At 43.7% G+C, this 16,056-nt stretch overlaps 1 protein-coding gene across 5 annotated transcripts in view; it reads left to right on the top strand.

The window, feature by feature from the left end:
- Positions 1-2,825: 2,825 nt before the first annotated feature.
- The window catches only part of LOC133026042 (MAP7 domain-containing protein 1-like), a 28,976-nt gene continuing 15,745 nt past the window's right edge, over positions 2,826-16,056 (top strand). For all 5 annotated transcript variants that reach the window (XM_061092864.1, XM_061092863.1, XM_061092862.1 and 2 more), the window contains exons 1-2: positions 2,826-3,169; positions 15,086-15,304. In XM_061092864.1, coding sequence (XP_060948847.1) covers positions 3,103-3,169; positions 15,086-15,304 — 286 coding nt within the window. In that variant the 5' untranslated portion in view covers positions 2,826-3,102. The remainder of the gene's footprint in view (positions 3,170-15,085; positions 15,305-16,056) is intronic.

Raw genomic sequence — 16,056 nt, 5'->3', positions numbered from 1 at the left:
TACATAAGTGTATAAATACATAATTTGACATTTTTCTCACCGAATTGTATAGATGTTAATAATCATTAAATATTATAGTCCTCGATATCCACAAACTATGTTTAAAGGAATGTACATGAATAGATTTGCTCAGTCTGCTGAAGTTTTTAAAGATACATTTAAAAGAGGAATCGGAATCGAGAGTCTTCAACAGTCCATTTAATGTTAGGCAGACATTTTTAGGAGTAAATGGTTGGATTTCTCACAGTATATATTCTGCAGGTCTCTATAACATCAGCTACAGCCCTCAGTCTCTTCACCAGGCTAAGTGGGTCATGCATATTTTATCTCTCTGCTCACACTCACATACATTTGGCCTCTATGCATGTTTTAAAGAAGAAGCTCATAACGAGCATTAATGAAACGATCGTTCTTTTTCTCGAACACGCCCTTTATGTCCTTCAGATTCAAGATCAAAGACGATGATGAGGAACTCATCTATAATTAATCTGAATTGTTTATGTTAATGGGCAAAAAGACAGAAAAAACATGGTGGTCAGACTATTTATAAAAAGCCTCTTTAAAAAAATGAATGATCCTCCCACACAGCTCCTTGTCTATCTTCTCGTGTGAGAGATGAAGTCATATTCAACATTAGCTTAGGGAAATAATCACTGTTAATGTGTTATACCCTATATCCAATTAATTGCCAAGTATTCCAAGAGTAAGAAACTGTATTTTGATGAAATCGTTATAATAAAAAAAAGTGTTTAATACCGTCATGGTGTCATAAATGGATTTCTGGGAAGGGGGTCTGTTCCTTTGACTTTCTCATCTCCCTGCTTCTCATTCACGTGTTATCAGTTCAGATGATATCAGCCTGGACAGTGAATGTCCTCGTGGACCTGATCTGTCTCCTGCAGGGGCAGCAAGGTCACATCAGATATTAATCAGCGTGTTAAGCGTGTCATCACTGATTCACAAGGGCAGATCATGTCCTCTCTCTTTTTATATAGGAGAAATGTGGTTAAATCATTGAGTTCGTATATTTTTTGTGCAAACCTCTATTAAAACATGATATTATTACTACATAAAACTTATAGGATAATTTATTCATTCTTTGGTTGACTCTTATTAGTATTCAAGTAATATTCCAGTGAATTAGTTTTCCTGTCATGATCCAGATAGATAGACACTCTATTGATCCCGAGGTCAGTTAAGGTAGCACACGAGCATCAGAATAATAAAAGGTCAAAATGAATAAGTTCACTGCAGTGAGATGAAAGTCTTGAAGCCAGAACTATTACAAAGCTGTGACTGTAAAGAAGTATGTGCCTATGGAGATATGTACAATGCAGATATTTAAGTAAATAAGTATTAGGAAAAACACAAGTAACCGAGGCAGGGTACTGAAGCAAAATATAGATACACATTTAAAGATTATTAATTGAATATGTACAAAGTTGTGCAAATAAAAACAGTGCAAGAGTAAAACTTAAAATACAAGACTCTAGATATAACAAATATAACTTTCATATGTTTTTTATTCTAACATTACTTTATTCAGTACATAAAGAACTCATATAAGTACAATATTTATCCTTGAAGTGTGGTGGTATAGTATAAATTATAAAGTGATACATTATGCAGATACTCAAGTTCATGTACATCTGAGTTGTACTTGCCCACTTGAGTGAATGTACTTAGTTACTTTCCACCACATAGATGTTTTATGCATGAAGTAAAGACAATTACTACTGTAATAAACTGTGTATAAAACTGCAGTAATGACCCAGACAGTGTGATGAATATTCTGTTGTGACAGATTCACTTCTGCAGCTGCTGGAAATCATCTGATGGATCAAACCATTCACGGTGTTCAGGAGGGAAGAGGAAACAGACACAGCTGTTCTGTTACTATCAGTGAAACTAATGAGAGACTGTAGATAAATGATTTAATTCGTGTTTGACGAGTTGAATTCGTCTTTAATCGATTATCTGACCCGGTGTTTTCTGGGTAAGGGAGTTTCTTCCCTTCCACACAGTTGGTACAGTCCGGTTGTCTGAGCTCAGCAGCGTCAAGTCAAAGAGACTACAACCGGAAATAAAGCATCTTGCCTTCAGAATAAAATGCAGTTAAAAGAATAAAAGAATGTGGGCAATCTGGAACACTTTAAATTAAACGTGATTAAACATAATTAATAATTAATAATAAACAAAGTCAATGGGAATAGTAACTCTTTGTTTGGGGATTTAGTTTTATTTTGTATGGGTTCTGGTTCTGGTCGGATGAATAAAAAAAATTAAAAACAGAGATAAGGTCAAATATTTGATGTCCTACTAGTGTTTGTATATTTTTCATACTAAGTAAATACAGGAATATATATAGCTTTGTCCAACACAAATTAACAATATAATGAACAGTAGTAGACAGTAAAAAAAATGCCTTAAAGAATTCAGTTTAAGATACAAGTGAAAAGTAAAGGTATAAGTGAATCGTTAATCAAATATAATAAAGTCTATATAATAGTTCGCTCCTAATTACTTGATATACACCTAATTTTATTTTACCTTACCTATTAGTAAATATCAATACAAATGACAACAAGATACTAACAGTGGCAAGTATGTAAAAAATGAAACGATAAAGAAAAGGTTATTTGGGATATTTCACATTATATTGAAATATTTTGACTCATATGGACACACAATTGATTTTTTCCACTACTTTATTTTATTTCTAAAGTCCCTGACCGGAAGTGTGAGTCCCCACTCTCTGCAGCTTGACCTCGCTGACGGAAATCTGAACCTTTTTTATTCTCACACTGTAGATTTTCCACTGAAGACCTGTGGACCCGCTGCACTGAACCTTCTCTCTGTCACTATCTCTGTTTAATAATCAGACACCGCTTTTCTCTAACTGACCCTCTCTCACATTCCCTCTCTCTGCCTCCTCTCGGATCCTGGTGTTCTATTCCTCTTGTTTTATTCCCACATCTTCCCTCCTGGTCACTTCTTCTTGATTTTGGATTCCGGCTGGATTTACCCAGGGCGTGTTTGGGGCAGATCTGTACCGGGGAGTTCCATCTCTCTCCCACTCTGAGGAATGTGACAGCGACCTGAATGGACACGATGGATTATAAGGAGCTGGGAAATAAACTGGAGGAGAAGCTGACACTAACAGACAAATGTGAGTATTGATCATTAGAAATAAAAAGGATGATCTGAGGGGGGTTTTTTAATATCCCGAGCAGCTGCTGTGATGTCAGTTTCCTCCCCCTGTGCAAATGGGTGAGGACAGGATGTGATTCCTCCACAGCAGCAGCGGAGGCAGCAGCAGACTGTGGCCGCCTGTGAGCGTCCCTAACCGGCGCCTCCTGTCCGCAGCACCGCCTGGAGCTGTGGTCTCCATTACCCAACACGTCAGTGGGGGGGGAAGTGGCCCACATATGCACAACCAGGGCAGAGCTGGTGGTGCAGCTGACTCCCACTCCTATACTGCAACACATCCACCGCAGAGGGTTCTCCTCCTGCTGCTTGCTCTAGAGCACTAAGGCAGCTGCATGCAGATGTTTCCAGCTGATGTCTCCTCACACATCTGCAGCCTCCCTGCAGCTGACCCACTGATACACGTCACATTGTTATTTATCAGATTCTTGCTCCTGGGTGAAGGTTGTTGGGTTTACACTCTTCTCTATGGATCAATGTGGACTGTGCTGACACAACGCATAAGCAATATATTGATATATTTCAAACCTTTGCTGTATTGCTATTGATGACAATCAGATAGCGATGATTATATGTTCTGTTTTATTTCCCAGCCGTACTGCAGAGGACATTTCATTTCAGTGAAATCCTCATCATGAGGCAGCTGATGTTCCAGTTCCTCTTGTTCTGCTCATATGACAACATCAGTTTTCAAAGAGGTGTCTGAGATATGATGCTGCACTGATTTGTTGTTTGCCTGGAAAAGACTGTGAAACACAAATCAGTGTCTGATGATCTGGATTATAAAAGTGGTTCCAGTTGGTTTTCTTTTTGATTCTGAATGTGTTTTTAAATAATGCATATGCACCAACCTGGGTCTGGATTGAATGGAATTGCAGTTTCTTGTAAGCGCTCACTCAAGCTCATTAATTTTCAATAACATCCTTTAAATTAGCTTCATGCTCCACCCCTCCATCATACATACACATACATCCCATGTTGACCTGTGTGCAAATGGTAGAAGGTGACTTTCTGATCAGCCCTCCCCCACCGCTTCTACTCGACATGTGCAGCAGTGGATGGAAGGAGAAACGTCTGCAGCAGTTTTTCATTTCTGCCACGCTGACATGACGCTCGCTCACTCGCTCGCTCGCTGCATGCGGGGGTGTCTGAACCAGCACTGGTGGCTGCAAGAAGGAGAATAGCAACCAAAGCCCAGTGGATGCTGGGAGTTAGAGGCCGTATGCATTGACGATAAAGGGAATAAAAATGGTTCCTGTTCTAGATTCCTCTCGGTTACAGTCACGATAAAGGAGAACACTGGAGTTTACTGTTGAGTTTACAGTTGCTGGAACACGCAGGGCTGCAGACCGATCGATTGTTAGGTTCATCAATCGTTCGGTCTGTTAGAAACGAGAAAGAACGAAAACTGGAACGTGACCTCTGGGCTCGTTTCACCTCACAATCAGTCAGAAAGGCAAAAATCTTCACTTTACAAGCATGTAAAGATAAGATGATTTATATTGGGGTCATAAAGTTGTTTGCATTGGTTGGAATTGTGAGGTTTTGTGCATTTAAATATACGTGTCGTCATATTTGATGAAGGATTCATGTTGTTGTTTAGAGCAACGTGATGTCTCGTGGGTCTATGTCGGATGTGAAGCTCCGAACCCCGATGTCATCTGGAGACTTTTCTGCTCACTCCTCTTTATTGAAAGTCTCAACAAGGTCGTATTGTTCTGGAGCAGACAACCCAACCCCCCCACCCCACCACCTTCAATTAGCGATCTCAGCTGAAAGACAAGGCATGTTTTGGTTCGCCGGCCCGGAGAGAGGGGAGAGAGAGAGAGAGAGAGCTCCGGCAGCCGGGTCGATCAACATGTGACAGGAATGCTCGACGCCGAACGAGGGCCGGGGCGTTAGATCAACAGAGACATTCCTTCTCTCTGACTCCTTTCTGAGTCTCAGTCTCTGCAGAGAAAGACAAAGAAAATAAAGGAAGCGAAGTGAACAGGAGCTGTGACGGTGGATTATAATCCCATGTAACATTCATCTATGAAGGTCTGAGGTTCGCAAACACATTGACATCTGTAACACCCCCACCCTGCTCTTATCCCCCTCTGACCTCACCTCCCCTGAAACCAGTCAATCAGAGACATTACTCCATTTAATCAGAGGCCGGTTCTGTGCCTGCTGGTGATTCCGACTCCGAGCTACTCAACAGTATTTGAGGGAAACACAGCTAGCGGCTTCCTTTTCTTTCTTCCCTGGCGACTGCTGGAGTCAAACCAAGCCTCCCCATGACATGACATGTTCAAAGACTCTGTGCTAGCGGCTCACAATAGGAGTGGCAGCGGCTTCCTTCCCCGGGACAATCCGCCGTTTGTGCTTCTATTACGTTCCTCCTTTCTTCCTGATGTCTGCAGTGGAGCCACCCAGCTCTTTTTCCGGCCTTGTTTCTCTAAAGGATTGGGAGTTGAAGGCTCCTCTGTGGAAGTGATCATGAGACGTGGACTCTCTGTGGCCTCCCGAGTTTCCTCAGTCATGCTGACGTTATGTTCTTGGCACTCCCTCCGCCTCGCAGCCGGCCTGGAAATGTAGATTTGGGCCAAGAAACCTTCCTCATTAGTCATCCTCATCTATTTAACTCAGGAAAAGAAAAGTGAGCTCGGTGTGAAGTTCACAGCCTTTAAGCTCAGTTACTCACACGTTTGTTATTAGTTATTAATCTGCTGATTCTTTTTCTTGATTATCTAGTTAAACTTTTAAGTGTGTTTAAGCCCAGAACAACTTGTAATGCTGTTATATTTAATTTACAATTACATAAAAGCAGTAAATACTCATTGGAACTAGATTTTTTTGAAAACGGTTGTTGATTAATTAGCTTTCTCTCTTCAACCGAGTGATTAATGAACTGATCGTTTTTATCGGATTCACCTCAGAGTTTTTCCTCCAGTGTTACATGAGGAAAAAAACTCAGAATCCCAGAAGACAAAGCTCCTCTCATCTCCCACAGTCGGTCGCAGCTCAAGTTCTCGCAGCTCTGCCAACTGTGTCTCATCTGTGGCCTGAGGCCGGGAGGGGGGGGGGGGGGGGGGACTCCAGTGCTTGTACTTGTGGAAACCGAGGGCCGGGCGGGGCCGGGGCCGACTAGAATGACTCTGAAAACCAAATCGGGGTTAGACTCATTATTGTGGATGGTTGACGAAGACGAAGAAGAATAAGAAGAAGGAGGAGGAGGAGAAGGAGGAGAAGGAGGAGACCACAGCGCTCTCCCGTCCACGTCGGCGGCCCCTGTGACCAGACGCCATAATTCAGCCATGACGACGACGGCCTGCACAGGAAAGCAGAGGAAATGCTCCGATCTGCCGCTGCCTACGAAGGAGAAGGAGGAGAAGGCCGCCGCTTCCTGAGAAGCTTATCCACAGATTAGTCATGTTTCCCCTTTGTATCCGGCATTCAAAAAAGGAGAAGTCATTGATATTGATAATCCCGTTCGCGGTGTAATCCTGTTAGCGAACAGTGTGAGGCACGGGAAAAGTGTTGGAACACATTTAACCAACACCTACACATCTGTGAGCATTTAGAGCTAATTCAGGGGGAGTCATGGGAGGAACTGGAAGCAGACGTACGCTCATTTCTTCAGACTTTGATGAAGCAGTATGAGCAAGCGCTAGTTTCTCGTCATTTCTGGGAGAAAAGGCTTCGCGTGAACGTCACAGTTTTAAGCGGCTTTGGATAAAAGCATCTACCGAACTAGAAGGACACTTTTAGGCAACTTTATCACCTTATTCTCTGATCTCTGCATTATTTGTTGAGATCCGCACCAAAAGTTAATGGCTTATTTTCTGACAAATACCGTATCCCTTCAGCAAGTCTCATGGTAATCCGTTCAGTAGTTTCTGTGTAATCTTGGTCACAAACAAACAAACAAACAAATGTAAACAAAACCTTGGTGGGACATGAAGCTCAAACCCAGAACCTTCCTCCTGTGAGTTGACCACTTCACCGTCTTTAATATACAACCTGAAAAATTCACCTTGATGTCTTGGACAGAGCTGAGAGTATTGATCGTGTCCTCTGGGCCTTTCCCCCCCGAGGCCCCTGTCTTCCCTTCCCTTTTTCTGCTGCTCACCCAGTTGCCAACGACTTTTAATTCAAGTTTAATTCATCAATATTAATGCAGCTGGAGTCATGTTTATGGATAAACCGTAGTTCTTTGCTCTGTTGCTGCAGATGAGGCGTCTCAAGCTCAGGTTTCTTCATTTGAGGAAGAAGATGCATAAACATGTTCACGGAAATAGCAGGACTTGTTATTTAAGCCTCATAGCAGTCAGCATTTGGTTCTCTCCTCCTTTGACCTGGCAACATGTCCGGGATGTTTCTGTTGGAGTGTTTCTTCAACCTCGGAGGGGAAATCACAGACGCACAAAAACACATTCACTCACTACACAACCGCTCAGTCACAGGACCCACAGGCTCTAAATATCAGAGCAGAGATGATGGAGGATGTTTGCTCTTGACCGACAACACAACTGAATTTCCTCTCGGAGGCCGGACGACAACACAAACGGACACATCGGCCATCTTGACTGAAAACAGATCTGATCCATTGTTCCCAAACACACACACACACAGAGAGAGAGACTTGTGGTTGTGTAAGGATCCGTCAGCATGTGCTGAGCCACATGTTTCTTTCCTCCAGATGAGCAGCAGTATAAAAACACGGCGTCCTCTGCTGCACCAGTCGATGGACGACCTCTGCCGTCTCCTCACAGTCACGCTGCTTCATGCTCGTCGGGTTTCTCTCGTTCCCAGAAATCGTCCTTGAAAGCCTCGTCTCTCCGGGATGTGAGATGAAAACCAGGCTGCAGCACAGACGCCACTCAGGTTTACCTCAAGCTGAATTCTACATGAAGGCTTTCAGTCGAGGTTAAACAGCTCCGGGTTATTTTTGCTTTAGTGAGTGAAGGTACAAATCCTCTTCTTCATATTATTCATGAAATGAAAGGAAGGATTAATTCAGCCATGTTGTATTAGTACATCACAAAAAGGACAAAGATATTGACATAAGATCTAAAATCAACTTTCGTAAATATAATCACATTATAGATATTTGTTCAACCTGGATTTTCATTACCAAAAGATTTATATTGCTGAGTTATAATAATTCAAGAGAAGCATAACTTGTTCCATTTACTCTCATAGATGAACTTTTTTTTTTGTCTTTTAATCAACCGATCATACCAGCTGTAGTTTTAACTTAATATCTTTCTGATCTGAATATCAGAGTTGTGGAGATAGAGTTGTGTATTTATCTGCTTTCACCAGGTTTCTCTGTGTCATGTGTCGAGCTGCTGTGAAACCAGACCTCGGCTCGGATTAAACTTAGTCCATCATCACAGCTCAGCCGGCTGCCGGGTCAACATGAGTCAGCCAGATACAGTTATGCCCTATTTAATGAGCCCGACAGTGAGCTGGTGCAGCTGTGCTCTGTGTGCGCGTGGGTTGATTCCATTCATTAACTTTCCATCGCGAAAAGACGATCAAATCTTTGGTCTCGCTAAAGAATCTGGAGCAACTTTAAAACTTTTACAGCTATATTTGGCACCAAAAGACGATTGACTCCTTCCCCATTGAAAGTAGAGGAGTTTGCCTTTCACTGAGCTAGTGTCGCATTTAACAATAAATACACAAATGTTCATAGCTGTTTGTGCGTCTAGGCATGGAAGTTCAACATAAGTCATAACTTTGCATTGGACTAGACTGCCAAAATAAAGAAGAAGAAAGAAATTGATTAGTTTATCATGTTTCTACCACTGCCAGTCGCAGCAGATAGAAACCCGTGGACTGCAGAGTCATTTCGACGCGGGAGTAATTGCCGATTGTTTCCATTTCCATTGCAGACACAAGCCACATGGTTGCTAGTGGTTTTTGACGAGTGGAAAAGGGGCAGGAGTACGTTCTGTCTGCTCAGCCACGTCTCAAGAGCTCAGCTCGGTAAAACGGAATGAAAAGGATTGAAAGAAAAGAAGATGTAATTAGGGGAGAGTTTGCTTTGGAAGGACATAAAGATGATGTTGATGCAGTTAGTGGTCGACAGAGAAACAGATAAACAGAAGAAGTCAGATCAGCTGCTGTAACTCACTGGCTCCACAGATCTGTGTTCGCTTCCTGTTTTCTCTCTTTTGTTTCACTTTTATGTAACTGACATTTTGTTTCTGTGACATCATCTCTTTAAATATCTCTCTTTCAAATCATTCTTTCTTATCAGTTTACCGAGTATTGATGACACCTGAGTTTGGACTTGCCCTATGCTCAGTTATTTACATCCTGTGTGTGTCTCTGTGTTAGTGGAGACGTGAGGATGACGTCCCGGCTGAGGAAGTAAAACTCCCAGAGTTCGGCCTCAGTCACAACAAACTACGCCTCAGCTATTTTCTCTCAGTCTCTCTCGGCGGCTTGAAAACTCTTCTCTCTTTCCTCTCCGGCTGCGCAACCTCTGACCTTATTTTTAGTATCAACCTCGAGCGCCAGAGTAGCGTAGCGAAGGAAAAATGTGAATAATAGATTTGTCTTTCTATGATTCATGCTTGGCTCCGTTGTGTCTCTTTGTGACTGGGTAACCCACTTCTTCTGTGGTTAAAAGCTCCGCAGAGCCCTGAGGTTTGCAGAGGAGTGAGATCCTGTCGCTGTCTCACTCACCGTCATGACTCAATCTGCTTTAGCTCTTACACAAAAACCCATCAGGTCTCTGTAGAAACAATCTGAGCTCCTGTTGCATGAGGGTGAATGGACTGAATTCACAGTGTTTCAAACATAACTGAGAACTTCTCCGGTGAATCTGCCTCGTGCATCTTTTCGAGCAGTTCACTTCTGGCTTTTCACTGCACGATTAAAGAGAAAACACCAGCTCTGTCATGAAGCTTCAAAAGAAAAGGTTTTCTCTTCTTTAATCACAGACCAGCAGCCTGGTTTCTCCCTCTGACAGTGATGAGTAGCTCTGCCTGTTGCCGCTGCTTCAACCTGGAGCTCATCGTAAACACAGCTGTCGCTCGGCTCTGAAGCTTCAGGCAGCATTTGTCTGAGAGGCCGGAAGTTTTCCTCTCCTGCCTCGGTGATCTTTTGTGTTGTCGACATATTTTGTTGCGTCACGCTATGATGCTGTGATACCGTCTTAATCTTTGTTAATGGGAAAACTATCCTGTTTACATTGCACACACACACACACACACACACACAGACACACAGCTCTCCTTGCACCCGAGCTAGAGGCGTGTGTTTTGGCTTTTGTTGCAACAAACTCTCAGGAATGTTCTTCCTCTCCTTTTTCCTGCGGCTCAAACGCCTCAGAGCATTTCCGTTTCTTGGTGGATGTGGCGTCCATGAAGGGGACATGTGCTCCCGACACAGATTTTGGTGGAAATATTGCAAATCTCCGCAGAAAGTGGGTCAATTCGATCCTGTTTGCTTTGACCACACGTACAGTGCGTTGGTCTTTTCCTCTTTGCGGATCTGTGCACATGACGCAGACACACACAAAAGACACACATGTGCTGCAGGAACATGTGTGAGGGAAGTGTGGATGCCAGAGATTCCTGAGGTTGGCCTGACCCAGATCCAACATGTCCCACACACACACACACACACACACACACACACACACACACACACACACACACACACACACACACACACACACACACACACACACACACACACACACGTTTTCCCACTCTCATGCACATTTCTTCAAACAATAGTGTGACCTGCTTCACACAAGCACTGCACCCCCCCTCCACCTTCCAAAAAGACTAATTAAAGGGATTGTCAGCTATTGTGTTTTTACTGAACCCACAATTATCCAATTGTAAATTATTAATACTACAGAATGGAGTTAAAGGTTATATCCTGACCTAAATGAATGGATCCCACATGTAAACAGGCGATGATAGTTTGACGCTGTGGTAATATTGGACTTATCAACTTAGTTAAATACCAAATATTACAATATATAATGAAGTTGTGCTGAGCTCAAGTCATATGATCTGAATGGTTTGGAAAATATGTCAGTGTCTACTTGTTCACGTCATGAGGCACTTGTTCATGTGATGGTTCAAAGTGTTGACAATACAGTTGAATTTGTGCTAAACAACCTTCAGCGATGGTCTGCAGCAGATTCCCAGTCACATGTCCAGTTCCAACATGACCTCAGACCAGTCATGCAGCTTTGGAACTCGGTTCTTTTGAAGCTTTCTTTTGGGCGTTTTGAGGGAAAAACTTGAAACTTGAGTAGAGAGAGAAATAAATCAGTCACCCCAACGTCCCTGGAAGGTGGAGCTCTGTCCTCATCACACACGTGGGCATGGAGCTATCTCAACCTGGAAGTGATTAGTTTGTAGACGGGCGTGAATCTGACGTCAGTGAGTGGTAAAATCCGTATGTGCATTCACTTACTTTCTTGGAGTAAAGCGTACTAGGAAATAAAGTAGTTCATCCCTGCAAATCGAGGAAATGGATTATCCCGTTCATTTTGTTAATTCGGTTTCACAACCAGGAAAATGAACGTCCTTATTGTTCAAACATTAAATCCCCGGAGGCGACGCCTACAAGCATCACTCACTGAAGAACAATAACAATCACAAGCCTCCACTCTCCCTCGGCCTAGAAAGAGAGCTGAGCTTTTGTTTCCCTTTCAGACCATCACTGGGATTGAAATTGAACTTGGCCTGCAGCTTGGCAGGTCACCACCTCTCTCACGCACAAGCAGAATCAACCTGCCGTCCGCCCGGTAGCCCACGTGCTGCACTTTGTGGTGACTGCTCGACAGGAGCCAGCCCCTTTTATGGCAGACATTCTCAGTACGGTGCTTATCGCTATTTATAAACCTGTCACAGTGGCACAGAAACCCGAGATGGCTGCGGCGGGTTCGAGGAGCCGAGGGAGCGACGGGCGAACGTCGGGCTGCAGTTGTGTTTCTGTGTCACGTGAATATCTGATCGGGTGCGATGCACTTGAACGTGTATCTTTGAGAGCCGGTGTGAATATTTCAGTCGCTGCAGGAGCTTCTATTCTCATGAATGCTAAAGCTGCATATTTCAGTAGAGGCCTTATATTTTACCTTTGGTTTTCAGAAGAAGTTGCAGACATCAGTAATGTCCGTGATATTTACATGAGGTATAATCTTACCATGGACTCAGTGAGCTGCCACAACCTGAGCTCCATGTATTTAAACCTGTATTCGGTTACCACCAAATTCGCTATTAGCATTATCACTGGATTAGTTTGACAGTGAAGAAGATGTGGAACATGTGATGACCCGTCCAGACTGACCACTCACTTCCTGTTTCATTTTGTTTTTCACTCACCAGTTGTGTCTCTATGAACATCATCTATTATTGATCGTACAGATGATGTTTGTTAACAACATTATCTTTCTAAAAGCTTCAGGTCTGTGTTCTATTGCTGATACATTCAATTTGTAACAGAGAGAAAGATGTAACTTCTTCTTTCTGATGAACACAACCTCTGTCATCACTTGTCTCTTAAAGAGCTGTTAGGGATTCAACCTCCACACCCGTGCTGTACTTATGGTAATAACTAGTTCGAGTGAACCCTGCAACATAAACATTGTTCGTGCAGGGATCTTATCTTCTATCCTGGTTCCTGGAGCCAAACCCAGTTGACATCGGTTGCCGCCCGAATCGGGATTTGAACCGGGAACCTTCTTTCTCTGAGGCGACAGTGTTTTTATTTGATTTCTTATATTTGCAAAAACGATTTCTACATCTCAGAAAGGTCACTGTTTTGTTGTGCTGTTTTCCTGCAGCAGTTCAGGGACAATCAAGCATCTTCAAAATCTTGATTCTCATCTTTTCCAGAAAGAATTATCTTGCACCTCTTTCTTGAAAGTACAATCCTGTGTTTTTATCTTTTCAAAGTTGAGGAATCCAAGTGATCGCTTGTTCTATCGGCGTCTTATTGTTTCTCTCACAGCCATATAAGGCCGGTAAACTGCAGCCGGACTCGGTGAACGAGTAATCTCCTCCAGTGCAATCCTCTTTTTACCAAATCCTTTTTTTTATCAACATCAGGTAGAAGTAGCTCTGTCCTGTCTTGACATGATCCTGCATCTACACACGGGGCCCTAATTCACGTCCTATTATTCCTCCATCAGTGTTCTGTGCATTCGGCCTCTGTGCTGAAGTACAGTGGGAGCAGTTGGGAGGAGCCTAGTGTGAATCTGTGATTTAGTGGCTTCGGTGAGAGTCTTGACGGGACTGAGGAGAACATCACTGTCCTCCGGCTCCACACCTCCTTATCTCTGAGCTACCGGCTCCTCCTCTGTCATTACACAGACAAGCCTGTCGCACCATCTTTCCCCCCCTCTCATTGTCCGCCGGCTCTCCTCTCTCTCTGTAAATCTCTCCTCTCGCTCTTTACGTGTCCTTGTGGAGGAGCACAGATTGTCCCCTCTCTTCCTTCCTGCTCCTTCTGCCTCCCCCTGTCCTCCCCCCCCGATGCGTCACTGCAGTTTGTCACCGACTTCTCCAGTGTGACAGTCACACAGAGAGAGAGAGAGAGAGAGAGAGAGAGAGAGAGAGAGAGAGAGAGAGAGAGAGAGAGAGAGAGAGAGAGAGAGAGAGAGAGAGAGAGAGAGAGAGAGAGAGAGAGAGAGACTCGGACGAGCAGCAGCTGAGCTGGAGAATTCAGTGTCGGTGTCAGCAGGGCGGCCGAATGTGAGAACAAAGTCAGAGCGAGGGGATTTCAACAGGAAGTGTTCTGTGGCGTTCTGCAAACTCTTTGTCATCCTTTCTAAAGGTCAGAGGTCAGGAAGTCTGGCCTTGTGACCGGGTGGAAGTTTTTAAACGATTCAAGATGCTAACGTTACAGGAAACATGAGAGTAACTCTGCAGCTAATGAGCATTTTCAGTTAAGCTGATACTTATTATTTTGTCTATTCATGGAATATCAGGATGTCACAGTTGAATTTAGTCTGATGATGTTTTGAGACGCGACAGAGCCTTTAAAACACAGAGCCTGTTCTAGAGGAGTTTTTCAACTATTACTATTATATAATTTGTTTACATTGGAAAAATTGTGTGTTTTGAGAGAACAATATGCATAAAATCACTTCTCACTGTATACATATAGTTTTTATCAATAAATGTGGTGATATTCCTGATCTAAAGGTTTGCAGATGAAACCACTTTTTAAAGTTCAGTCTATAAAATGTTCAGTTTCCCGATTTAAAATCCAAGTCTCCAGTTGACAATGATATGAAACAGAGAAAAAGGCAGATTATCAAATTGGGGATGAGCAGAAACCAGGAAATATGTTTTTTGTTTTTACTTACTTAATTTCACAAAGTCCTCATGTGGAGCACTTCCTGCCTCTCGGGGACATCGGGGGATTCATAGATCGCTTCAGGATCATTAGTAAAATACAGTTATAATTATCCCCATGATATCTCCATCTCCAGTGGTTTTATCTTCCCCTGCAGGAAAAATCAATATGTGTCTGAGTCACTTGTTTATTTTTACTTCCAATCTGTTGCTACGGCTACACGTCATATTTCAGATGCAGATTCTGCTTTTCATCTCTCCTGCCGCTGATGTGTTTGACTCTGGTAATTCTGGAGGATTCAGATCTTCTGGGAAAGAAGTGAAGCGTCGACAGATGTGTGTGAATAGCGTGTGAAAGAGATTGTTAAAGAGGCGTGAGCGTGGTGCTAATGAAGCCACTGTGGGCGCTACAGGTTGTTGGAGTGTCAGCCGTGGAGGTAGAAAATGATATGTGACACCACAGCAAGACGTCATCAATTAGGGAGGAAGCAGATACATAGATTCTCCAGATTATTGTGTTAATTAATCTGTCACTTTGTGTTTGTGTCCTGCAGCTCTGCCCCTGAAGATCGAGCCTCAGTCCATCCACAGCGGAGACAAGTCTCTGGTGAAAGACCTCCTGACCCCAGACGACTCGGCCGTCACAGACCTCTCCCCTAAATCAGACTTCAGCCCCCAAACCGAGACCCCGAGCAGGACGGATGTGTCCTCCTCCAAGACGGATGTCCGGCCCTCCACGCCGGGCAGCAGCGGCAGCCCGCAGCCCAAGAAAGGTACAAACGCTCCTATGAACAAACATCTCCTACATTCAAAGTATCAGGGTTTAAAGTATGAAAGACAAAAGGACACTGGTGATGAAGACGAGGAACATTCATCCTTCTGATTATATATAGTATATTAAATTATTCATTGTAATAGATGATTCGATGTAGATTGAGTTATTCCATCAGACAGATGGTTGTGGCCGAAAGCCAAGTCGTCATTTGTAAAGTGTGGAGGGAGACGTGCTGGTGGTGGGGATGGGGGGGTGGTGGTGGGGATGGGGGGGATATTGGTGCATTAACTGACCCTCCAGGCCGATGAGATTTATTTCCCTGCGCACTTCACAGCGTCTGCGTATCGTCCAGAGCGAAGCCGAGCAGGAAACTCTCCGAGAGGTGGGGAGGGAGGGAGGGGGTTGCCATGGAGACTGAAGTGCTGCATGGCCCCTCTGTGATTGGTCGAGAACACTCGGGCATGCATATTACATATAGCGCGAAGAAGAAACAGAAAAGAAAGGAGACGTGAGGTTCAGCGTGCTCCCCGGGGGTCCCTGGTTTCCATCGGCGTGGGCGTGGGCGGAGCCTCAGTCGTTCTGAAGGAAGGATAAGAAACGCAAATCCTCGTGGTGCACCAGTGTGTCTGTCCCAGTCCGTCGTGACTCATACTGGTTATCAGTGCAGAGGAGGACGGCTGAAAAGTGGATGAAATGGTCACAGCTGAGATACACATAGGGGGGGAGAGAAGGAGCTGCACTGACCTTGAA

Source organism: Limanda limanda, chromosome 19 (genome assembly GCF_963576545.1).
Source record: "Limanda limanda chromosome 19, fLimLim1.1, whole genome shotgun sequence".
Lineage (NCBI taxonomy): Eukaryota > Metazoa > Chordata > Actinopteri > Pleuronectiformes > Pleuronectidae > Limanda > Limanda limanda.
The sequence above is the reverse complement of the archived record's forward strand: the minus strand, read 5'-3'. Positions and strand labels throughout refer to the sequence as shown.